Consider the following 22313-nt stretch of genomic DNA (forward strand, 5'->3'; position numbering starts at 1 on the left):
TTAATTGCTTATTTCAATCTTAAACTGCTGCATTCAGTGTTTTAATTGCTCCTTATTAGCAATAAGATGTAAAACAGGGGTAGGCAATGTCGGTCCTGGTGAGCCGCAGTGGCTACAGGTTTTCATTCAACCCAATTGCTTAATTAGAAACCAATCATTGCCAATCTCAGCCCTTATTTAATTTTATGGCTTGTTAGTCTGTGCAATGTAAGGCTTTTATATCGTAGATTTTTTTCCTTTCCAAGGATATCATCCAAATGATTTGAAGCCTAAAACAGATCATTTTCAGTCTGTCACATTTTTCTATTAAGTGTTTTATTAAATCAAACCGTGCATGATGAACACACACAGATGTAATTGGAAAAAAGCTAGCTGGAGAACTGCTGGCTGCTTTGTCTTTTACATCTTATTGCTAATAAGGAGCAATTAAAACACTGAATGCAGCAGTTTAAGATTGAAATAAGCAATTAAGGTTGGAGAACCTTAACAAGCGAGACCACTAAAATGAAGCATTAAAATGTCACTTAAGCAATATGTGCTTCATCAGCAATAATTGAGTTCTCGTTAAGGAACTGGGTTGGAACAAAAACCTGCACATACTGTGGCACTCCAGGACCGACGTTGCCTACCCCTGCCATAGAGAATCTATCAAGAAGAAGATGAGAGACACCAGAGCCAACAATGCAGACAAGCTGAAGGCAGCGATCAAAGCATCCTGGGCTTCCATAACACCACATCAGTGCCACAGGCTGATCGCCTCCATGCCACGCAGCATTGATGCAGTCATTCATGCAAAAGGAGCCCCAACCAAGTATTGAGTGCGTACGCGGACATACTTTTCAGTAGTCTTGTAATCTATATAATTCTTATAATAATAATATAATAATAATTCTATATTCTAATATTTCTGTATTAAAATTCATTTCTGAGATACTTAATTTTTAGTTTTCATTACCTGTAGGGCATAATCAGCAAAATAAGATGAAATAAACGCATGAAATACTGTATATCACTCTTTGTGTAATGAATCTATATAATATACGAGTTTCACTTTTTGAATTGAATTACTGAAATAAATTAACTTTTCGATGCTATTCTAATTTATTAAGATGCACCTGTATTATCGATGGATAAAGCCACGGTGCGTTTACCGCGAGCACCACAGTTGAATTAATTGACAGCCTTCCAAGACGGAACCCTCTAGTTTATGCTGAACAGGACCCGCTTCAGTGTGCAAGGCGCGTGCTGCGCTCACTGAGGGCCCAGAAAAGCGCCGGCGTGGGTTACGTCCTGAAAGCTGTGTAGAATCTTTATAAATAAATACAAGTTAAGTATATCAAAATGAAATTAGAATAACTAAAGAATACTTTCAATATATGGGTATATTTGATAAACTATCCATCACGATTCATATTTATTTATCTTTCATTTTTCTTATGATTTTATTGTTATTTTTCATCCAGGACCTGCTGTGGTTTGTTTGTGAGAGTCCGGTTGCAGGCAGCCCAGCGCACTGCATCGAGCAAGAGAGAGGAAGCTACGGGCAGGAGGGTTCGTGGCCGGCGAGTACACGGTTTAGTTTGTTAAGTCAAACAAAAGTGGCAAAGAATTGTATTTTATTTATACTAGCCTGTTTCTTTTCTTTTTTTTTAATCGCGGGGTAGAAGGTAGTGGTATTTTACGGAAAAATATAGACGTTTATTGACAAGTAATACTCGCTCTTTATTACTTTCACGCCCTGATATGTTTTAACATGACAATAATCTAATAGTTAATCTTGAATTTCACCAATGTTTTCACTTAAGACGTCGTTTTATACGTGAAGTTGTGGACAGAACTTAGAAAACGTTGCTTTATGAGATGTTTGGTGAGGCTGCAAGTCGAAAAGCTAACTGGTAAAAGTTTGGCCATCTTATATGGTTAAGAGTACATTGGGACTTCATATTGTTACTCTTATTTTAGAGGAAAAAAAAGGTTGCCGTACGAAGCACAGTCTTATTTATTATTTTTTGTACATGTATACAATACTTTAGTTTTATTAGCGTTGTTTGCGTAGTAAGACGGTAGGGGGCGTCTGATCAAGAACTTGCAATGAGGAGCAGAAGCAACTCTGGAGTGAAGCTCGACAACTACGCGAGGATCGTACAGCAGACCATCCTTTGTCACCAGGTGGGATATTTTCCTTGTCCGCTGAGATCGCTTTCAAGAGCATGTGTAAACTACTTTATAGTTTATTACTTTGAGAGATGGGATCTCGCGTCCCGCAACACGTTGGCGTGGATAGATTCAATAGTTTTGTTTTAAGGTATTGCATCCAGGGGTTCCCAATCTTTGTCATGTTTTTGATTCTTTAGGCATCTGTCGTTTATTTAAACCACTTCAGTAATTCTTTTGTAGTAACCATGCATGCTGTGAAGATTCTTTCTTTTACCAGTGGTTTTATTGTATAATTTTTTTTTTTCATTCGGCCTCTTTTGTTCACTATAGTACACATTTTTATAGTACTGTATGCTGTTGAAACTTCCTATTAAACAACGCAAGTGGAAGGCCATAAAATTATACTAAAAAGAGTTTGGTAGTTTTATTATCTTCTCTTGGGACTTGTGTCATTTGTTTATTCTTATACTCCCGGCTTTAAAAACCTTGGGCATTGTGATGTTTCATAATCATTCCATGAAATGTCCCTCATTATTTTATTGCACATTGCAGTTCTTAGTTTTATATGCTTACGTACGTGGTGCTTGCTGTTCTTTATCACAGTCTATCTTTGTTTCTGCTTATTTGATGTTGCTTGCTGTTGTTTATCATCAGGTAGTGACAGTCAGTCTTTGTACTTAATTATTTTTCAAGTGAATCCCTGTTGTTTTTAAATGTTAGATATGTGTGTCATCAGAACTAGTCAGTTATGAAGAATTAGTATCCGTTAAAGTTTGTATGTTGTTCTGAGTACCTGCAGGTAGTAGAAAAAAGATGTAGGTAAAGAAGAATTACGTCATGCAAAAAAGAAGTAATCGTTCTCTAATCATATCTGCACCAGGCGCACCTGAGCCAGTTAGAAGTGATTAGTAGCTCATTTGAGAATAGCTTGAAAGGTCCAAATATATACAGTATACTCAGTCACTCAATTATAACATGATATTAATACTGGGTAGGGCCTCCCTCTTTCCTCAGTTCTTCATGATATGGATTCTACAAAATGTTGGAAACCCTTCTTTTGAGATTCAGTTCCATGTTGACATTATTGCACCACACAATTTCTACAGGTTTATCAGCCGCACATTCAGGCTGCAAATCTCCCTTTCTGCTACATCCCAAAAGTGTTCTGTTGAATTCAGATCTGATGACTGGGAAGGCCACTGAAGAATACTGAACTCCTTGCTATGTTGGTGAAACCAGTTTGAGACGCGTTTTGGTTTATGACATGATGCATTGCCATGCTGGATGTGGCCATGAAGGGATGTATATGGTCTGCCATGGCCTATTTTGAGTATTGTTCCTTTCAAATAAAGGTTGACTGGTATTAAAGTGTGCCAAGAAAACATTCTCCACTATGGACTCAAGGCAGGTTGGATGCAAGGATTCATGCTGCTGGTGCCCCTACCATCTCTGTGCCTCAGTAGAACTTGAAAGTCATCAGTGCAGGAAATATTTTTCCAGTTAACTGTCCAGTTTTGGTGAGCCTGTGTACACTGCAATCTTAGTAATAATAATACATTTTATTTCAAGGTGCCTTTCTAAACACCCAAGTACACCGTACAGATAATAAAATCATAAAACCAACAAAAACATGAATCCACACATACCCATATACATACACCTATGTAGCCTAAGGTTATGTAGTGAAAGCTAATCTAAATAGATAAGTCTTAAGACAAGATTTGAAAATAGGTAGGGAATCTGTCTCCTGAATGTTTTGAGGTAGTGAGTTCCAGAGACGAGGAGCACAATGACTAAATGCCCTGGAACCTATGGTGATCAGGTGCCCCGGGGGGTGTTTGGTTAATGAGAGGACCTAAGAGTGTGGTTAGGTGTATAACATGTATAATGGAGCAAGGTTATAAAGTGCTTTGAAGGTAAGTAGAAAAGTTTTAAAATCTGTGCAAAATTTTACCGGAAGCCAATGAAGTTGTTTAAGAGATGTGGTAATGTGTTGCATGGAAGAGGTCAGAGTTATAATACGGGCAGCTGAATTCTGAACAAGCTGGAGTTTATGGAGAAGTTTATGTGGGAAACCAAAAAGAACAGAATTGCAATAATCAATGCGGGAAGTGATCAATGATTGGGTAAGGATGGCGGTGCTATTTATTGTGAGGTAGGGTCGCAAGCTTGCAATGCTACAAAAATGCAAAAAAAAAAAAAGACTGTGTAACATTATTGATATGGGATTCAAAAGACAGTACTATCAAAGATAACCCCCGAACTCTTAACCTGAGGCGAGGGATAGATTGAGGTACCGTCAATATTAAGCGAGAAATAATTAGATTTTGATACAGCAGACTTGGAGCCAATGAGGAGAACCTCTGTCTTATGGCTATTGAGCTGGAGGAAATTAGAAGAAAACTAAGATTTTGCCTCAAATAAGACAGTCATTGAGGCAGGAAGGACAGAGTTGCGCTTTGTAGATATATAGAGCTGAGTATCGTTTGCATAACAATGAAAATCATTTCCAAATTTCTTAAGAATGCCACCTAAAGGGAGTAGATATATTAAAAACAGTAAAGGGCTAAGCACTGATCCTTGGGGAGCACCATTAGTGACTGGGAGGGATTGTGATTGAGAGTTTTTTAGTATTCTGTTTTTGGCTGACAGGAGTGGAATCCAATGTGGCCTTCTTCTGTCATAGGGATCATCGTTCTGTGCATTCTCAGAGTTACTGTAGCCTTTCTGTCAACTCATTCCAGTCTGGCCATTCTCCTCTGACCTCCCTCATCAACAAGACATTTCTGCTTTGCAGAGCTGCTGCTTACTAGATGTTTTTTATTTTTCACACATAAATGGCAAAAGTGATTCCACTCCATTGGGCCCTTAAGCAAGGTCCTTAATCTGCAATTGCTCTGTCCTGGGTATGACATTAACCTGCATCCAGTCCTGAAAGTAGGTCCTCCAACTTGCAAGGGAAAATTTGGGGTTTGGTAGCAGGATTGGCACTCCAACTACGTAAAAAAATGTCACACTTTTCCATTCCATCCGAACTTGTGTGGTGCTGTCGTATCACCTGTTGAATGACTACACTCGGGTCTTAATTTGAATCCTGAGGTGGTTTGTTGTGTGGTGGGTGCGGCAATGCACTGTATTAGTGTGTATACCCAACAACCACCACCACGCCATTCTGAATAACTCTAGAGACTGTTTTGTATGAAAATCCCAAGTGATCAGTAGCTAGAGAGGGACACGAAACAACCTGCCTGGCACCAGCAATCACTGCCACAGTCAAAATGACAGAGATCACCTGTTTTTCCCCATTCTGGTGTTTAATGTGAGCATTAATTGAAACTCCTGACCTTTACCTGCAGGATTTTATGCATTGTGCTTCATTGCCATATGATTGTCTGATTAGATAACTGCATGGATTAACAGGTTTACAGGTGTTCCAAATTATTTGCTTGCTGGGTGTATAAGATAAGAAACTTGGTCAGACAGATCTTAACCATACAGGTGATGGGTAACACATCATGTCGGGATCATTAGTATTTATTGCATCTTGAAGACTTTGCAAAGTAGTGTCAGAGATTTTAAGTCAGTCAGTGGAAGGTTATCTAAAAATTATAACTCAATAAGTATTTCACTAAGAATAGGCTGTGTCACCAAATTCTATACTTGTTCTGACTTAGGATACTGTATATCACTTGGACAGAGACAGTGGTGCAGTAAGAATTATGTTTCTGGACTTCTCTAGCACCTTCAACACCATCCAACCTCTGCTCCTTAGGGACAAGCTGACAGAGACGGGAGTAGATTCATACCTGGTGGCATGGATCGTGGCCTATCTTACAGACAGACCTCAGTATGTGCATCTGGGGAACTGCAGGTCTGACATTGTGGTCAGCAACACAGGAGCGCCGCAGGGGACTGTACTTTCTCCGGTCCATACATCGGACTTCCAATACAACTCGGAGTCCTGCCACATGCAAAAGTTCGCTGATGACACTGCTATCGTGGGCTGCATCAGGAGTGGGCAGGAGGAGGAGTATAGGAGCCTAATCAAGGACTTTGTTAAATGGTGCGACTCAAACCACCCACAACTGAACACCAGCAAAACCAAGGAGCTGGTGGTGGATTTTAGGAGGCCCAGACCCCTCATGGACCCTGTGATCATCAGAGGTGACTGTGTGCAGAGGGTGCAGACCTATAAATACCTGGGAGTGTAGCTGGATGATGGACTGGACTGGACTGCCAATACTGATGCTCTGTTCAAGAGAGGACGGAGCCGACTATACTTCCTTAGAAGGCTGGCATCCTTCAACATCTGCAGTAAGATGCTGCAGATGTTCTATCAGACGGTTGTGGCGAGCGCCCTCTTCTACGCAGTGGTGTGCTGGGGAGGCAGCATAAAGGAGAAGGACGCCTCACGCCTGGACAGACTGGTAAGGAAGGCAGGCTCTATTGTAGGCACGGAGCTGAACAGTTTGACATCCGTGGCAGCGTGACGGGCGGTGAGCAGACTCCTGTCAATCATGGAGAATCCACTGCATCCACTAAACAGGATCATCTCCAGACAGAGGAGCAGCTTCAGCGACAGATTGCTGTCACCGTCCTGCTCCACTGACAGACTGAGGAGATCGTTCCTCCCCCACCCTATACGACTCTTCAATTCCACCCGAGGGGGGGGGGGGGGGGGTAAACGTTAACATTATACAAAGTTATTGTCTGTTTTACCTGAATTGTTATCACTCTTTAATATTGTTTTTTATCAGTATGCTGCTGCTGGAGTATGTGAAATTCCCCTTGGGGTTAATAAAGTATCTATCTATCTATGAACAAAACAAACAAAAATACATGTTTTTTTCATGTTACTTTTCCTATGTAGCCTATAGCGATGGCTAAGAAAATTTTTAACCTTGTGTTTTCTTGAAGAACAGAGATAACAAAGTTTCTGATAGAATAGGCATCTTTGGTTATCAACATTGAAGCAACAGCAAACAATATCAAAATTTCACATTATTCGTGTCACATGTTAAGTCATCCAGTCATGTGCTCATAATGTTCCAAATGCATGTATCTTACTAAAATATTGCTAAATAAATCACTTTTGGGTAGCACTCTCGTAAACATAAACAAAGCACAATCAAATGTGACCAAATATTTCAATTTTAGGCTTAGCCCCAACCCTCCATTCATTGGTTATGGGTCCAGTCCATTAACTGATTCATTAACGAATATACTTTGGATGATATCAACAATGCAAAGTTCACTGCGAGATGTATGCAACTAAAGATTAAAATTTAAAGAAAAATAAGTGAAAATATTAAGCAGAGGGTCTGTTTACCTGTGCAGTTTCACAGACCACAGCTAAGTCCAGAAGTACTCAAATTGTGCTACAAAAAAGTGGATGCACAAGCAAAATGAAAGTGGCGAATGGCACAGAAAAGCCTTATGAACATTTCAACGGGTGTATTTTGTATAGGTGGGAATAATGTTGAAAAACAACTTATATGGTTTTCTTGGTGTGTTTTTTTTTTTTTTTTTTTTTTTTTAAGGTAGAGCAGTCCGAAAACTTTCTCATCACCCTTTGTACAAAGTAATTGATTGAATGCTTATAGTGAAAACCTGTGGCCACCATAGATTTCCAGAACAGAATTTCCTTAAAACATGTTTAGTAGTGAAATCTTCATTTCTGAGCTGTGACAGCAAGGTACAGCATATACAGTGATAACATGTACACTGTTAACCTGAACTTTTCACTGAATTGGTTCACTTTCTAAACTGAGAACTGATAGTCTTCTGCAAAAATTTCTAAATGAACAGACAGATTGTACTTTGTTTCTCCCAAAGGAGAAATGTAGCATTTTGTAGAAACTCAAAAAAATATTCCAATAAACTAGCTGTGTAAGCCCGTGCTGTAAAAAGCCCGGGCTCCTAGAAGCTACTGAAATGGTCAGAAAAAAAAATTGAAATGCAGAGTTGGTGGTTTCGTTTTGCGGATGTGCTCGCCCCCTTTGTCTATCAACAGCTAAGTGAGTTTCTCTTTTCGTTTGTCTTTCCTCGGCGGTTTCACTTGGGCAATGGAGTCGCTTTCTTTCAGCTTCATGATATAGCCTCTAACTTCTTTTTTTCTTCCGACTTGGTGCCGCCTTGCCGACTCTTTGAGCTTCATGCTATAGCCTCACACTTCCGGGACAGACAGACATATAATACACACATTTATATATGGGGTGGGGCGTAAAGATCTCCCACATTTTGAAGGGGTATAAAAAAATGAACAAATCTATTTAAAAAAAAAAAATGTATATATTTCTGAAAATTACATAAGCAGTTTTGTTTAAATGGGTTTTAAAAAGACGTTCCCGGCAAGTTCTCCATCACTCTCCGAGTCATCTTAGGCGGAATGGCATTGATTTCCTGTTTGATCCTTTTCTTGAAATCCTGAAGAGATCGAGGGCGATGTTTGAAAACATTTTCCTTTAGGTAACCCCAAAGGAAAAAGTGACATGGGCTTAAATCTGGTAACCATGCTGGCCACCCCGTCTCCCCTTAAAGAGATCAAATGCCCAGGAAACATTTCCCTCGACACTCTGAGTAAACGTCATGCTGTGTGATCTGTGACCCTGTCCTGTTGAAACTACCAGTCCAGCTCATGATGGATACTGAAAACTGTAGGGTCTAACCTACCGAATGAGACCTACCCCACCTCTCTAGCCCCAGTACAGCCTGCACAGTTCTCTCTCAAATTGTGGGAGATCTTTATGCCCCACCTTGTATACGATAACAACAACGCCCCACAAATACATGCTAGAATTACTAAAAAGAAAAAAAAGGGCTGACTTGACTAAAGATAAAAAAGAGCAGTCACGATTACTGTGAGGTGTTGTAAAGTTCTATTGCCATATGTATGAAGGAGTCTTCGTATCGTTTCTTGACACCGTTCGGCTTGTTCATATTGGCAGTCAGTCTTCTCTTCATGCCGTCTTCCACTTCTATCTCCAGCAGTTCCAAAGGGCATCCCATAACTGAGTGTCTTTTTTAATTAGCTTGTTGATTTGGCATGTCTGTTTTGAAGTCATGTTATGGGCCTATCTCACTACAGTGTGGAAAAGTGGTTCCCAAGCTCGGCCCTGGGGACCCACTGTGGCTGCAGGTTTTGTTCCAACTAATTTCTGTTTTTCATTGGACTCTTAGCATAATTAAGTGAGTCATTACTTCCCAGTTTCTGTGTTTTGGGGGCAATGTAGAAATTACAAACTAAGTCTGGTAGATTTTTATTAAACTGTGATAAGCAATTATATTGGAAATACCGTATATACTCGCGTATAAGTTGGGTTTTGAAACCCGCAAAATCGATCATAAAATTAGACCCTGACTTATACGCCCGTTCAAAAATGTGAGACTTAAATTTTTTTTTTTTATATATATATATATCTTCTTGCTTCCTTCAATCTCGCACCAGTTTCTCAGACACATCGAATTTTGTTGCAGCAGCGCAGTTACCAATACGATAAAGGTGTATGAGGGAGTGAAATACACAAACAGTGCAAATGTCACTTCGGAATAGTTCGGTGTTCCCATGTGGTCACGTAGGCACAATACGTAGAGAAAAAAAAAAAAGGTAGTGTGCCCCATGGTTACTCTCTCAGGTGGGCGTGAGCATATCATAATCTCTAGGATCAATAGCATGAGTTTTCCGCATTTGACTTCTATGACTGACATTATAAAATACCGGAAATTATATGGTAAAATCAAGCCCTGACTTATCCGTGAGTATATACGGAATGTGTGTTTTTTTTTTTTTTTTTTTTTTTTTTTTTTTTTTAAGTCATTAACAGTATTTTCAACCTAATTTTCATTCTGCTTTTCCAGGTGTTTTGGTAATTTCATTGATTATGTACTAATTAGCGAGTCTGACACTTGAAGTCGTTGCTGCTTCATCATCCTGGCTGTCTGTTATGCTGGTTGTTAATTGTCACTATTAGGGTTAAATGAATGGAGTGAACTACACAGGAAAAGCGGAAAATAATAGATCAACAAAAGAGAGTTAAGCATTTATAGCTTTAGAAAAAAAAAAAGACATATTTCTAAATGTCTTATAAATGTAAAAAAAACATACTGTTGTTTTTTTCTGAATGCAGAATGAGAGAAGAGTAAAAAATACAAGCTAATCAAAAGAAATCGGTTGTTATTGATTAGTATTACTGATTGTGAATCTGGTTGGAACAAAAACCTGCAGCCATTGTTGGTCCCAAGGACTGAGCTTGGCAGCCACTGGCTTAGAAAGTTGCAGTTATGAAATATGTGAAGAATGTCACTACCTACATTGAAGGAACACAGTCTCATTGGAAATTCTTCCTTATACAATTTTCATAGTTACCTCCACAGTTCTTTCACGTCAGTTGAACAGTAGACTTTAAAAATGTGAGGCCATTCTGGCCATCCAGTTAACTTGGTTAGCTAATTTCTAAATTCTACCAATGTCTAACCCTGGAACTTTTTAAAATATGTCAGTGTTTCACTTCAACTAAATTACTTGGTAGTTTGTTTTAGAGTACCATAGCATTTTATTTAAAAAAATTTTTTTTTTAAACAAAGTATTTCCTTGCTCCACTTTAAAGGTCACCTCCCTTAATTCCCTGAAGGGTTCTCCGATGTAGCATGTTATTCCCAGTTTAACTGAATGAATTCTGCTGGTGAACTTTATCAATGTGTCTATCAGAATTTGCTAAACCTTGAATAGGTCCCCACATAATCTTCTCTACCCAAGAGGTTTAGTTCCTTGAGACTCTCAACAGTAGGAGATGCATTTTTGTCTTGTCTTTACGGATTATTGTTTGGCAACTAAATCTACACTCAGTGTTGCAGTTGTAGTCTCAGTAGTGCATTATACAGTTTGAACATAACATCCCTTGATTTGTATTCACCAGTTTTTACACCATAACCTAGGTTTATTTGCTGTTTTTAATTTCTTTGGCAATTGCTTAGAAAAGGAGAATGCCGTTTCAATATTATTTTACATAGCGCTAAACCAGTGTTTCCCAAACTCAGTCCTGGTGAACCCCTGTCGCTGCAGGTTTTTGTTCCAACCGGATTCCTAATCGGTGACAACACCTGATAGCACTGATCTCATTTAATTAGCTGGGATTTTTTTTTCTTTTATTCAACATTCAGAAAAGCATAGCAGCATGATTTTTACATTTATAAGACATTTAGAAATATTTCTGCTTTTGCTATAGATTTAAATGCTTAACTCTCTTTTGTTGATTTCATTATACTTTGCCCTTTCTCTGTGCAGTTTTTCCCCCTTTGTTGTATCTTAATAATGACAATTTAAAACGAGCAGATCAGACACCCAGGCAAACAACACTGAATAATCAAAGGCTGCAACTACTTTAGAGTCAGACCCACTAATTAGTAAGTAATAGATTAATTAAACAATTAGAAGATCTAGAAAAGTAGAATGACAATCAAGATGAAAATACTGTTAAAAAGAAAAAAATACTTTATTCCTATATAACTGCTTGGAACATTTTAATATTTTTATTTTTAGCAAACTTAGTTTTCTAATTTCTATATTGTTCCCAAACAAAACACAGAACTTGGGAAATATCAGTTCACTTAATTAGCCCAAGAGTTCAATTAAAAACAGAAGCTGGTTGAAACAAAAACCTGCAGCCACAGGGGTTCCCCAGGACAGAGTTTGGGAAACACTGCGCTAAACATATCTGTATTACTGTTTATGATAGCTTAGGTAAAATCTAGTAAATATGTTAACAGGTCATCATTAGCCCATTTTGTAAATGTGGCTATATTTTCAGAAATGAAATGTAGTCCCTTTAAGAAACCCTCAAAAACATGAGGAGGCATAACATCTCAACCTGGGATCCATATTTAGGCAACTCTTGCTGTTTGCAGCACCACCATGCAGCCTATAACAATGATTAATTCAGTCTTTACAGTGAGAAATGCCACTCTGAAAAGTTAAATGATACACATTGAAAAGAATAAAGACGACAGAAAATATGATTTTCATTTTTCAGTTTAATTTTTTTAGCAGTACAATGTGTCATTCCCTTACATAGCAAATAGCTTCTCAAAACAAACAACTAAACATCCGTGTCAAGCATACTTTCCATATGGTAATTCCCTGCATACATTTGAATAAATCTCTTCTTAGAAGACTGTTCCATTTTTTTTTTTTTTTTGTCTTGAGCAAATAATTTGCAGGTATTCATTTTAGTATTTAGGAATGAACTTCAAACATGTAGCTTTCAGCTACACCTGAATTTCAGGTTTCTTAAGAAATTAAATCTGCGTAGCAAAACAAACACCAGATGTACAATATAGTACAAGTCTGATATTTGTTGTTAACCTTCATATAATACTTAACGACAAGCATTTGCTTTAGACTTGGCACTTGAGTTTTCTTTGAACAAAAGAGGAGACAAATGGTTGAAAAGTAGCCATAGATGGATTTACAAAAAAACAAAAAAGAAAAACTGAAAAAACAAAATTCTCTAGTCAAATACAGTAAATCCTCCTCCATGTTGTGGATTCTTTTCCCGCATATTCACTTACAGCATGGCTGTCAAACTCTGGTCCTGGTGGGCCGCAGTGGCGGCAGGCTTTCATTCTAACCATCTTCTTAATTAGTGACCAGTTTTTGCTGCTAATTAACTTCTTTTTTCTTAATTTTAAATAACTTGACTCAAGCTCCTTTGTTGTTGCTTTTTTCTTAATTAGCAGCCAAATAATAGTGAGACACGAAACAAGCCGCCACATGACCAGCTCACCTGTGCCCACTGCACAATATCTGAAAATGAAGAAAGGTGAAGGTCTCAGTAAGGTTGATCTCTCTGGTCACCTAAACATTTTGACGATGAGAAAATCATCACTTTTGGAAATGTCTGCTGTGGCAGAATGAGAGCAGCAACAAGCCTTAGAATTAAATAACTGGTTTAATGACCAGCAAGAATCGGCTTCTCATTAAGAGATTGGTTGGAGTTTGAAATCCCAATTCAGCTGGTCATCTGTTAGCTCGTTTCACGTTTCATTTCTGTTTGGCTGTCATTTAATGAAGAAACAAATCATTTCAGAGGACTGAATCCTTAAAAACAGGGCTGTTAAAATGAAGGGAGAAAGAATTTAAGTAGCAGTGAAAAACTGGTCACTGGTTAGGAAAAGGGATAGAATGAAAACCTGCAACCACTGCGGCCCTCCAGGACTGCAGTTCGACACCCCTGACTTAAAGGTTTCAATAAAAACATTTATTTCTATAGCTCATTTTCATATAAATGATGTAGCTCAAAGTGCTTTATATGATGAAGAAAGAGAATAAAGACAAAATAACTAAGAAAATAGAATTGGGGAACACTAACATAGAATAAAAGTAAGGTCCTATGGCCAGGGAGGACAGAAACCTAAAAAACTCCAAATGGCTGGAGAAACAAAAAAACTGCAGGGGTTCCAAGGCCACGAGACTGCCCAGCTCCTTCTAGGCATTCTACCCAACATAAGTGACCTCAGTCAGTTCTCATTGTAGTCGGCGTTCACACGGAAGAACTAGAATACGTAACCATTCAATCACACCTACAGCCTACTCGTGTCTGCTTGTGGCCATGCACAGTAAAAAAAAAAAAAAAAATCTCAGAAGCTTACCTTGGTAGCAGCGACATGAGCTACACTGGGGACACTATGGTCTTGTTATTGAGGCTTCTGTTATGTTAACAAGCCTCCATGTTCTTACTATATTACACATTTTCTCAGTATTTTGCGTTGTTTTTCAGATACGTTTCTTAAATTAAAAAATGGCAGTTAAGCATAGTGCTAATGAAGTGGTGGAGTGGTGTCTCTAAGGCTAAGGATCTGCACTGGTATCCGGAAGGTTGCAGGTTTGAATCCCCATTACTGCCAAAGGGGACCCATCTCTGCTGGGCCCTTGAGCAAGGTCCCTAACCTGCAATTACTCCAAGGGTGCTGTACAATGGCTGACCCCAAGGGTATATGAAAACTAACAAATTCCTACTAAAAGAAAATGTATAAAGCAGAATAAAGAACAAAAAACAAAAATGAAGTGCTTTTGCCAAGTGCTCCTAAGCACAAGAACACATTGCAGTGAGCTTTGTTGATTTTCACTGCAAAAACTTGTGTTTATGTTAACAGTGCAGCACAAGCGTTTAGTGAATAGGGTCAGCTAGAATCTAACCCCCTTTTCCCCATAGGATCAGTTCTTCAGTACCCGTCATTTTTGTTTCTGTGGAGTTTTTGAGGAACATAATCCCTGTGGATAATGGAAATCGAGTGTAAATAGAAAATATAAAGGTGAATGTATAACCTTGGCAATACCTATACTGTTCTTAATGTATAAACTTGCTGTCTTTACATATTCTAAGCAGTTTACTTGTATCTGTTAGATTTGAAGAGTCCAGAATTATCCAGAGAAGTGCTCAAAGTTGTACCTTCCTTTTAAGATTTTCCTTTTTGTGTGTTGTTTTTGTTTACTGTGACAATTGTTAAGCTTTTTACACATCCATTTTAGAAATATGATCCATACCAGGAGTAAATAGATTTACAATTTTTCCGGAATGTTGCAGGAAGCAACCCTGTAGCATTTTGATGTAGATCTCCTGCAGACCTGTAGATTTTCAGTCCTGTCATTGTATGTAAGCCTGTTTGTATTTATAGGTGTGTATCATGTTACTGCAGTTTCAACTTGCAGCAAATCCGCAGATATGAATGAGCATGCACATAAATCCACCAAATTTTATTTTCACTTAAAAAAAAAAAAAAAAAAAAAAAAAAAAAAAAAAAAGCAAACTTTTTTTTACTTACTAATGCAACAAACTATTTTTGGTGTAGATGAGTAAGTAGCAGCAATCATTAATGCTGAAGCATAATTCACTGTTAATCCACATAATTTTTCTCAAGTCTGAAGCATAGATAGATAGATACTTTATTAATCCCAAGGGGAAATTCACAATATAGAGTTCTAAAGATTAAATTTGCTGTACTGTACATATTTTCTTTCACTGTCCCTCAGTGTGGTAAAACACTTTGGTCTATCAAGCCTGGGACTATACGTTTTACAGTATATCAATCCCAACTCAAACTAACTCAAAACAACCTTAACATGGTAACCTTAGAGTTTTTCACATTAATCTAGTGAATACCTAATAATCATTAGTGTGTATATAGTATAGTTTGATGATTTGTATGAGCTTCACAAAACCAAATTATGTGCAGATGGCTTCTCTGTACAATAAATAAAGTTGATTATATATATTTTTTTAGGATCCTGTAACAGGACTTTTGCCTGCTAGTGAACAACAAAGAGATGCTTGGGTTAGAGATAACGTTTACAGCATCCTGGCTGTATGGGCACTGGGACTGGCATACCGTAAAAATGCAGACCGAGATGAAGATAAAGCCAAAGCTTATGAGCTTGAACAGGTCAGTATACATTTTTTAGATGGATGGTACTCTGGGTGGGGGTGTAGGGGCATTTATTACATATGTTCATTTGCACCTGTTACAAAATTTTAAACCGTGTGCTTATTATTGAGAGCTTGCTTAAGTATTAAGTAACATTTATGCTAAAGTAAATCCTAAGTACCAAGTGTCAAAGAGAAAAAATATGGAGCAGAATGAGTTTGGTGTAGTGTTACAGACTGAGGCTAACTGAAAGGTCATGACTTGGTATAACTGCTGACTGTGATGTTCTCAGTTTCCTCTAACTGGTGTGTCTAATTTTACAGAGTGTTGTGAAATTGATGCGAGGACTTCTACAATGCATGATGAGGCAGGTATGACATTTAACTGAATTTCTGGTTTCCCTTTGATTTAAGAAGGTAGCAATCCACTCATCCCATTTAAAAAAAAAAAAAAAAAATGTACTTTAAATTCAAGATGTGAACCCATGAGTTTTTTTTTTTTTTTTTTGCATGGTGAAATCATACAATTTACCAGTTCCTTGCAATATTTTCCATCAACAATATGAAGCAGAGGCTAGCTATAGACTGTACTTTTTAGTGGAACTTTCATTACTTTGATTTTTTTTTGTTTGTTTTTAATTATTAAAAAGTCTTCCAGAATAAAACATTTTGATCTAATTATGTAACACAGAAAGTTATTTTGTTGTTTTAATTTAAAAATCTGTCCTCTATTACTTGTCCCTGAGCCATCAAATGCAGTGTACGCCTTTGCCCGCTGTTTACACTTGGGTATTCCTGCTGGATCTACAGAACACTATGCTCATTTTTCCAATATTAATTTGGTTATTATTTACACAACATAATGAATTGTCTAATAAATGTCTCCAGCACATGATTTTTCCATCCAAAAACTGTGATTTTAGTACTTAAATGTTACATGCCATTATAATTATGTAGAATGAAATGGAAAAATTATTTCTTGAAAAAAAAGTATTCTCCTTCCCCAGTGAATACTTACAATCAGTATCTTGAAATTATTTACTGTGTGTAGCATAATCAGGTGCATGTAGTACACTGTCCTGGACAGGGCACCATTTGGAACACATCTATGCAAGGAAGTTGGCTGCGTGAATATTAGAAGTTTCATAAGAGTATTCCTGGAAATATTATAATAAGAGAAGGAGGTAGGGGTCTCTTTCCCACAGAGTCGGCAAAAAAAGTCCTTGTGACCTTGTAATTGGGCTTTTGGTCCCAGTGTGTTTAAACAGATTCCAGCAAGTTTGACTGTTTAATAGTCAAAGAGCCATTGGGCTTGTATGAATAACTGGGGCAACTGGTCCAGCCTGGACATTTACACTCAAGGTTTACTTGGATGGACAAGCAGATATGGGGTCCTGCAGTTCCAGAAGAGTCCGCAAATGAGAAGTGAGGCTGTTCTTGACTTGTGTGGAGTGGAGCAGTGTGACTGTGGGTTGTCAGGATATGGTGTGATCTACACCCACCCAAACAATATGTATCTGTATTCTTCCTGTTGAATCTCTGATTTAAAAAAAAAAAAAGGTCCAGGAACACTTGTTCTTTGTTAACTGAGCTATTACTATAATTTGAAAAATCTTGCAATTTTATTTAGTGAAGTTCAGAGTTGTACAGTGCCAATTTTAGAGCATTCTGAGTGCAATACTCATGAATGTATTCATAGTTTACATATACATGTGACAAAGTAAATGGAGTGCAAAAGTTCATTGAGATGACACATTAGTTGCAGACTGCTAATAGTTATGTTCCAATTAAAATAAGGATCTTTTAAGAAAGGAAACATCAAGTAAAGTAAATATGCTAGCCTCTGAACTTTAGGCAGATTGAGCTTTGGCATCTGCTTTTTCTGGTTATGTTTCCATTTTTTTCTTTGTTTAATGGCCTTTAATTCCATGAGGAAAATAATACAGTTGATGCATATTAAAAAGCTATTTTTTTGTTTGTTTAAAGCTGAACAAAGTGGAAAAGTTTAAGTACAGTCAGAGTACTTTGGATTGTCTCCACGCAAAATACAACATAAGGACTTGTGCCAGCGTGGTTGGGGATGACCAGTGGGGTCATCTTCAGGTTGATGCTACATCCCTCTATCTGCTCTTTTTGGCTCAGATGACTGCTTCAGGTAAAAAACTTAAATTCCAAACTTTGAGATAAAATAGTATCTTTGTTTTTGTTCTTTCCTTGTGGTTTTTCTCTTATCTGGGGTTCTTTGCAGTGGAAGTGCACATCTTTTTGCCATGGCAGTCCATTCACACCTCCAGCACTTCTCTTCACTCCATCTGGTCTATTTTACTTTCGCCATTTGAACTCTTGTCCATTACTACTCTGTATTATCTTTACTGTAGTCTTCTTGGCTGGAGGGTGCATGTAAAACTAGATCAGAAACAACTTCCAGATGCCAGCAGAATTTTCCCTAGCAGCACAAATTGTCCCTGCACTCAGAGACCCCATGCTTGCTTTGAAGACAAACCCTGATTATCTTCCCATTAATAATAGTTATAGGGCAGGAGGAGGAGTATAGGGACCTAATCAAGGACTTCGTTAAATGGTGCGACTCAAACCACCTACACCTGAACACCAGCAAAACCAAGGAGCTGGTGGTGGAATTTAGGAGACCCAGACCCCTCATGGACCCCGTGATCATCAGAGGTAACTGTGTGCAGATGGTGCAGACCTATAAATACCTGGGAGTGCAGCTGGATGATAAATTAGACTGGACTGCCAATACTGACGCTCTGTGTAAGAAAGGACAGAGCCGGTTATACTTCCTTAGAAGGCTGGCGTCCTTCAACATCTGCAATAAGATGCTGCAGATGTTCTATCAGACGGTTCTGGCGAGTGTCCTCTTCTACGCGGTGGTGTGCTGGGGAGGCAGAATTAAGAAGGACGCCTCACGCCTGGACAAACTGGTGAGGAAGGCAGGCTCTATTGTAGGCATGGAGCTGGACAGTTTGACATCTGTGGCGGAGTGACGGGTACTCACCAGGCTCCTATCAATTATGGAGAATCCACTGCATCCACTAAACAGGATCATCTCCAGACAGAGGAGCAGCTTCAGCGACAGACTGCTGTCAATGTCCTGCTCCACTGACAGACTGAGGAGATCGTTCCTCCCCCAAACTATGCGACTTTTCTATTCCACCCGGGGGGGTAAACATTAACATTATACAAAGTTATTGTCTGTTTTTACCTGCATTTTTATTACTCTTTAATATTGTTTTTTGTATCTGTATGCTGCTGCTGGAGTATGTGAATTTCCCCTTGGGATTAATAAAGTATCTATCTATCTATCTAGTTGCCAAGAACTACATATACAATAGCAATTTTGTCTTCTGTATAATTTGACTCAGTTGTAGTGTTAAAATTCACTTATATAATCTGTTGCCAGTACTCTTTATCGGATCATCATAAAGTCCAACTCCTGTCCTGTATCAGATGTAACCTCCTCTTACGCTAACCATGACTAGGCCCTCCTACACAATACAATGCATTTTTAGCAGTGTACAAGGCCAGAATTCAGTTTTTTTTTTTGTTGTTGTAATGCACAGCTGCTCATAAATGATCATGCCCAAATCAGTATATAAAAAAACTTACTACTACATGTCAAAACCTATTGTGCTGAAGTTTTGTCAGTCCAGCCTTTGTCATACATATAAAAACATGAAAGCCTGTCTTCTGGGTTTGTCACAGGAAAGTGTTAGTGCCGGATGGTAAACTTCCACAGATAACAGTATAGCCAGGAAGGCAGAATGCAATCTAAACATGTTGCGTGTTTTCAATGGAATAAGGAATTGATGTAGTGGTTGTGTTACAGCTACCACAAAAGAAAATTGGTAATCTGGGCCTCATGCTTTCTATCTCTTCACCATTTTACTCAGTCATTCAGAATTTTTGCACCTCACCCATGGTATCACTGTTGTTCTCTCGCCTCCATCTGCGCTTAGCATGACATGTAAATAGCAGAACTTCTCTGCTTTCTCCAGAACAGCTCCTTTGCCTTTGTATAAATTTATACTCATTACATCAGCATTCTGTAACCCGCTCATACAATTTCTTGAGTTTGGTGTTGTGCTGGAAATGCTTGTGTGCAATACCATGTTTAAGAAGGAGGAAAATGAGATGGTGACATATGGATCTGGTGGTGTAAGTAGGGCCCTACGATTTCCACGATGCGGAAAACACAGACAGAATCACGGAATTAACACATAAAAATGGATTTTAGATTTAAATTTAGAGACTGAAGGGGTGACTGTTACAAAACTTCCCAATAAATTAAATGATTGAATAATCTGTAGTTCTATCATTTAGATACTTTTGTCTAATTTGTTGTTTTTCAATTGAACGCAATGCTTGTAGAAATCTAGTCGTGCCTCTATCTGTTTGTGTGCGTGTTTTCTGCGTGTTTTCTCGTTAAAGGCATGTGCATTAGCTAGCTGTACAAGACAGAAATGTCGAAGCAAGCAGTATCAGATACCCTAACTATGTCCAAAAAACTAAGAAACATGACCTTAACTGCAAAATTGAGGTCACAATAATATCCCGGCAACTTTTACGAATCTGGACAACAACTTTTCTGCAAGTTTTGCTAGCAATACCATAATACCCTTTTAAAAATACACAACGGTGTTTCTGGATTTAATAAATGTTTTGCCTTGTGGTGACGAGGCATGTGAGGTGCATATTTGACTCTTCCATTATAAACTCGGCACCTACAAACCTAGCCAGAAAAGCAGGCTTCTCCTCAGATGCAGTCCTTAAAAGCGGTCTGTCTTTTTTTCCTGTTTAACTCTCGTGTTTAGCGACTTGCATATTAGTTCGCTTTTGCTTTGTAATTAATTATTTTAAGATATGTAGTAGATAAAGCTACAAATATAGTGATGCACATTTTCAATCTGTAAACATTTAAGGTTTAAGAATCATTAGAATTAATTTACATAATTACTGAAGACCAGTATTTTTGGCAGATGTTATCTTTATGGAGAACTGCAACTTTTCCACTTTTTCATAGTCAGCACTTCAGTCCCTTCACAACAGCCAGCTGAATTTTAGTGACATTTTAGCAGTGGTTACAGACAATGCCTCATACTGTCTGAAAGCATACCAGCAAGTTTTAAAAGGGGTTATGCCTAACAATGTACATTCAACCTGCTTGTGTCATGTCATCAGTTTGGTGGGAGAGATCTGGCAGCACTATAAATACTTTAGTGAGGCTGCGTAAAGTCTGCCTTCTTCAGGTAGCCTGGCAGGAAACACCAGATGGAATTGCTGGTTTGAATCAGTAGGGTACCTTTGCTTAACATATTCACCTCTACAAAAAGTTCTTTCCGACTGAGAACATATCAACTCGGGCCGTAAAAAATATCCTAGACCCTAAAAGTGAAGTTAACCTTCATCTCAGAAGGATGTATCAAACTAGTAACAGCTCTTACAATTCTGGAGGGCACTCACTATCCTACAGCAGTCTCCGCATACAGCATCATGGAGGATCTAGGCTCCTACCTGAGAACTGTAAGATAAGGTTCAGTTGTGCTAGTGTGCTGTTTCATTAAAAGTAATGTAAAGTGCCATTTCATTATTGTTTGTTTTCTTGTAGCTGTTGCTACTTGCAGTAAAATATAAAAAAAACATAAAAACCCAAAAATCCTAATAAAGGAAAAATAAAATGATATAAAATGGAAATTGTGAAAAAATAAAACTGATTTCATAAGGCCCTATGTAAGGAGCACAATGCAGTATTTTTTGTTGAGAGAAGTTGATTGGGGCATGGTGATTAGAGCTGGTTGTACATCACTACATGGTTGGTTTTAGGAGATCTTTTAGTTAGTGCCATGAAGAAAAGTATGTCCCAAGTTTGAAGTTTTGTATGTTGGAGGAGAGTACAAAAAGTAAATTTCCTGTAACATTTGTAGAAAGACCAAATGAGGTTTCAGAATTATGAGGAGTGAGTGGCAATGTGTAAAAGATGTGGAGCAAGTAATGGTGACATTAAATAGCATGCCAGGGAAAATAATACATTCTCAAGTGAAAGTTGGCAAAGTGCAGTTTGTTGTAATGCCTGAGAATGGAACTACTGATGTAATGTTTGCTTTCCAAAGAATCAAGAAAAGTAAAGAAGCTGCTTTTATGAATTTATAGATCTAAAGAAGGTGTTTGACAGGATACCATAAAAAGTGGTGACAAGAAAGATACGTGTTGATGAGTGATTAGTGGCAGAGGATAATGTAAGGGAGCACAAATGTTGGTCAGGGTAGAAGATGGACATAGTGAAGTTGGGATATGAAGGTAGGCCCTCACCATGGATCTGCTGCTTATTGTGTTAGCGATGGATGTGGAAACTGTTTTTTTTTTAATTTTAACATTTTTGTGGTCACTGAACAATAAGCCTGCAGAATTTCAGTCTTTTTCATATAAAATGACAGATAACACCTATGGTCTATAGTGTAATTATAAAAAATGCATTTTAATAATTATACAAATGTATATTTTGATTATAAAATAGGCTTTAATAAAGGGCATAAGGTGTGTCTGGTTATACAGGAGCTTGTGTAAAATGTTTTTTACAGGGATAAAGGAAAACAAATTGGAATCTGTATCAGAATTGGACGATCAAGTAACATGAAATCGGTGATTGGTTTTGGCCTTAAAAAGCCTGATCGGAACATCCCTATTAAATTTTGTATATATGTTTTATGATGATTTTACATT

The 22313-nt window shown here is 38.0% G+C and overlaps 1 protein-coding gene across 3 annotated transcripts in view; it reads left to right on the top strand.

The window, feature by feature from the left end:
* Positions 1-1499: 1499 nt before the first annotated feature.
* The window catches only part of phka1a (phosphorylase kinase, alpha 1a (muscle)), an 81312-nt gene continuing 60498 nt past the window's right edge, over positions 1500-22313 (top strand). For 2 of the 3 annotated variants that reach the window (XM_028791560.2, XM_051928957.1), the window contains exons 1-4: positions 1501-2169; positions 15436-15594; positions 15900-15947; positions 17562-17730. In XM_028791560.2, the coding sequence (XP_028647393.1) occupies positions 2092-2169; positions 15436-15594; positions 15900-15947; positions 17562-17730 (454 nt within the window). In that variant the 5' untranslated portion in view covers positions 1501-2091. Of the gene's footprint in view, positions 2170-15435; positions 15595-15899; positions 15948-17561; positions 17731-22313 lie in introns of all 3 variants that reach the window. The other variant, XM_051928958.1, reaches the window with a different exon arrangement.

Source organism: Erpetoichthys calabaricus, chromosome 6 (assembly GCF_900747795.2).
Source record: "Erpetoichthys calabaricus chromosome 6, fErpCal1.3, whole genome shotgun sequence".
NCBI lineage: Eukaryota > Metazoa > Chordata > Cladistia > Polypteriformes > Polypteridae > Erpetoichthys > Erpetoichthys calabaricus.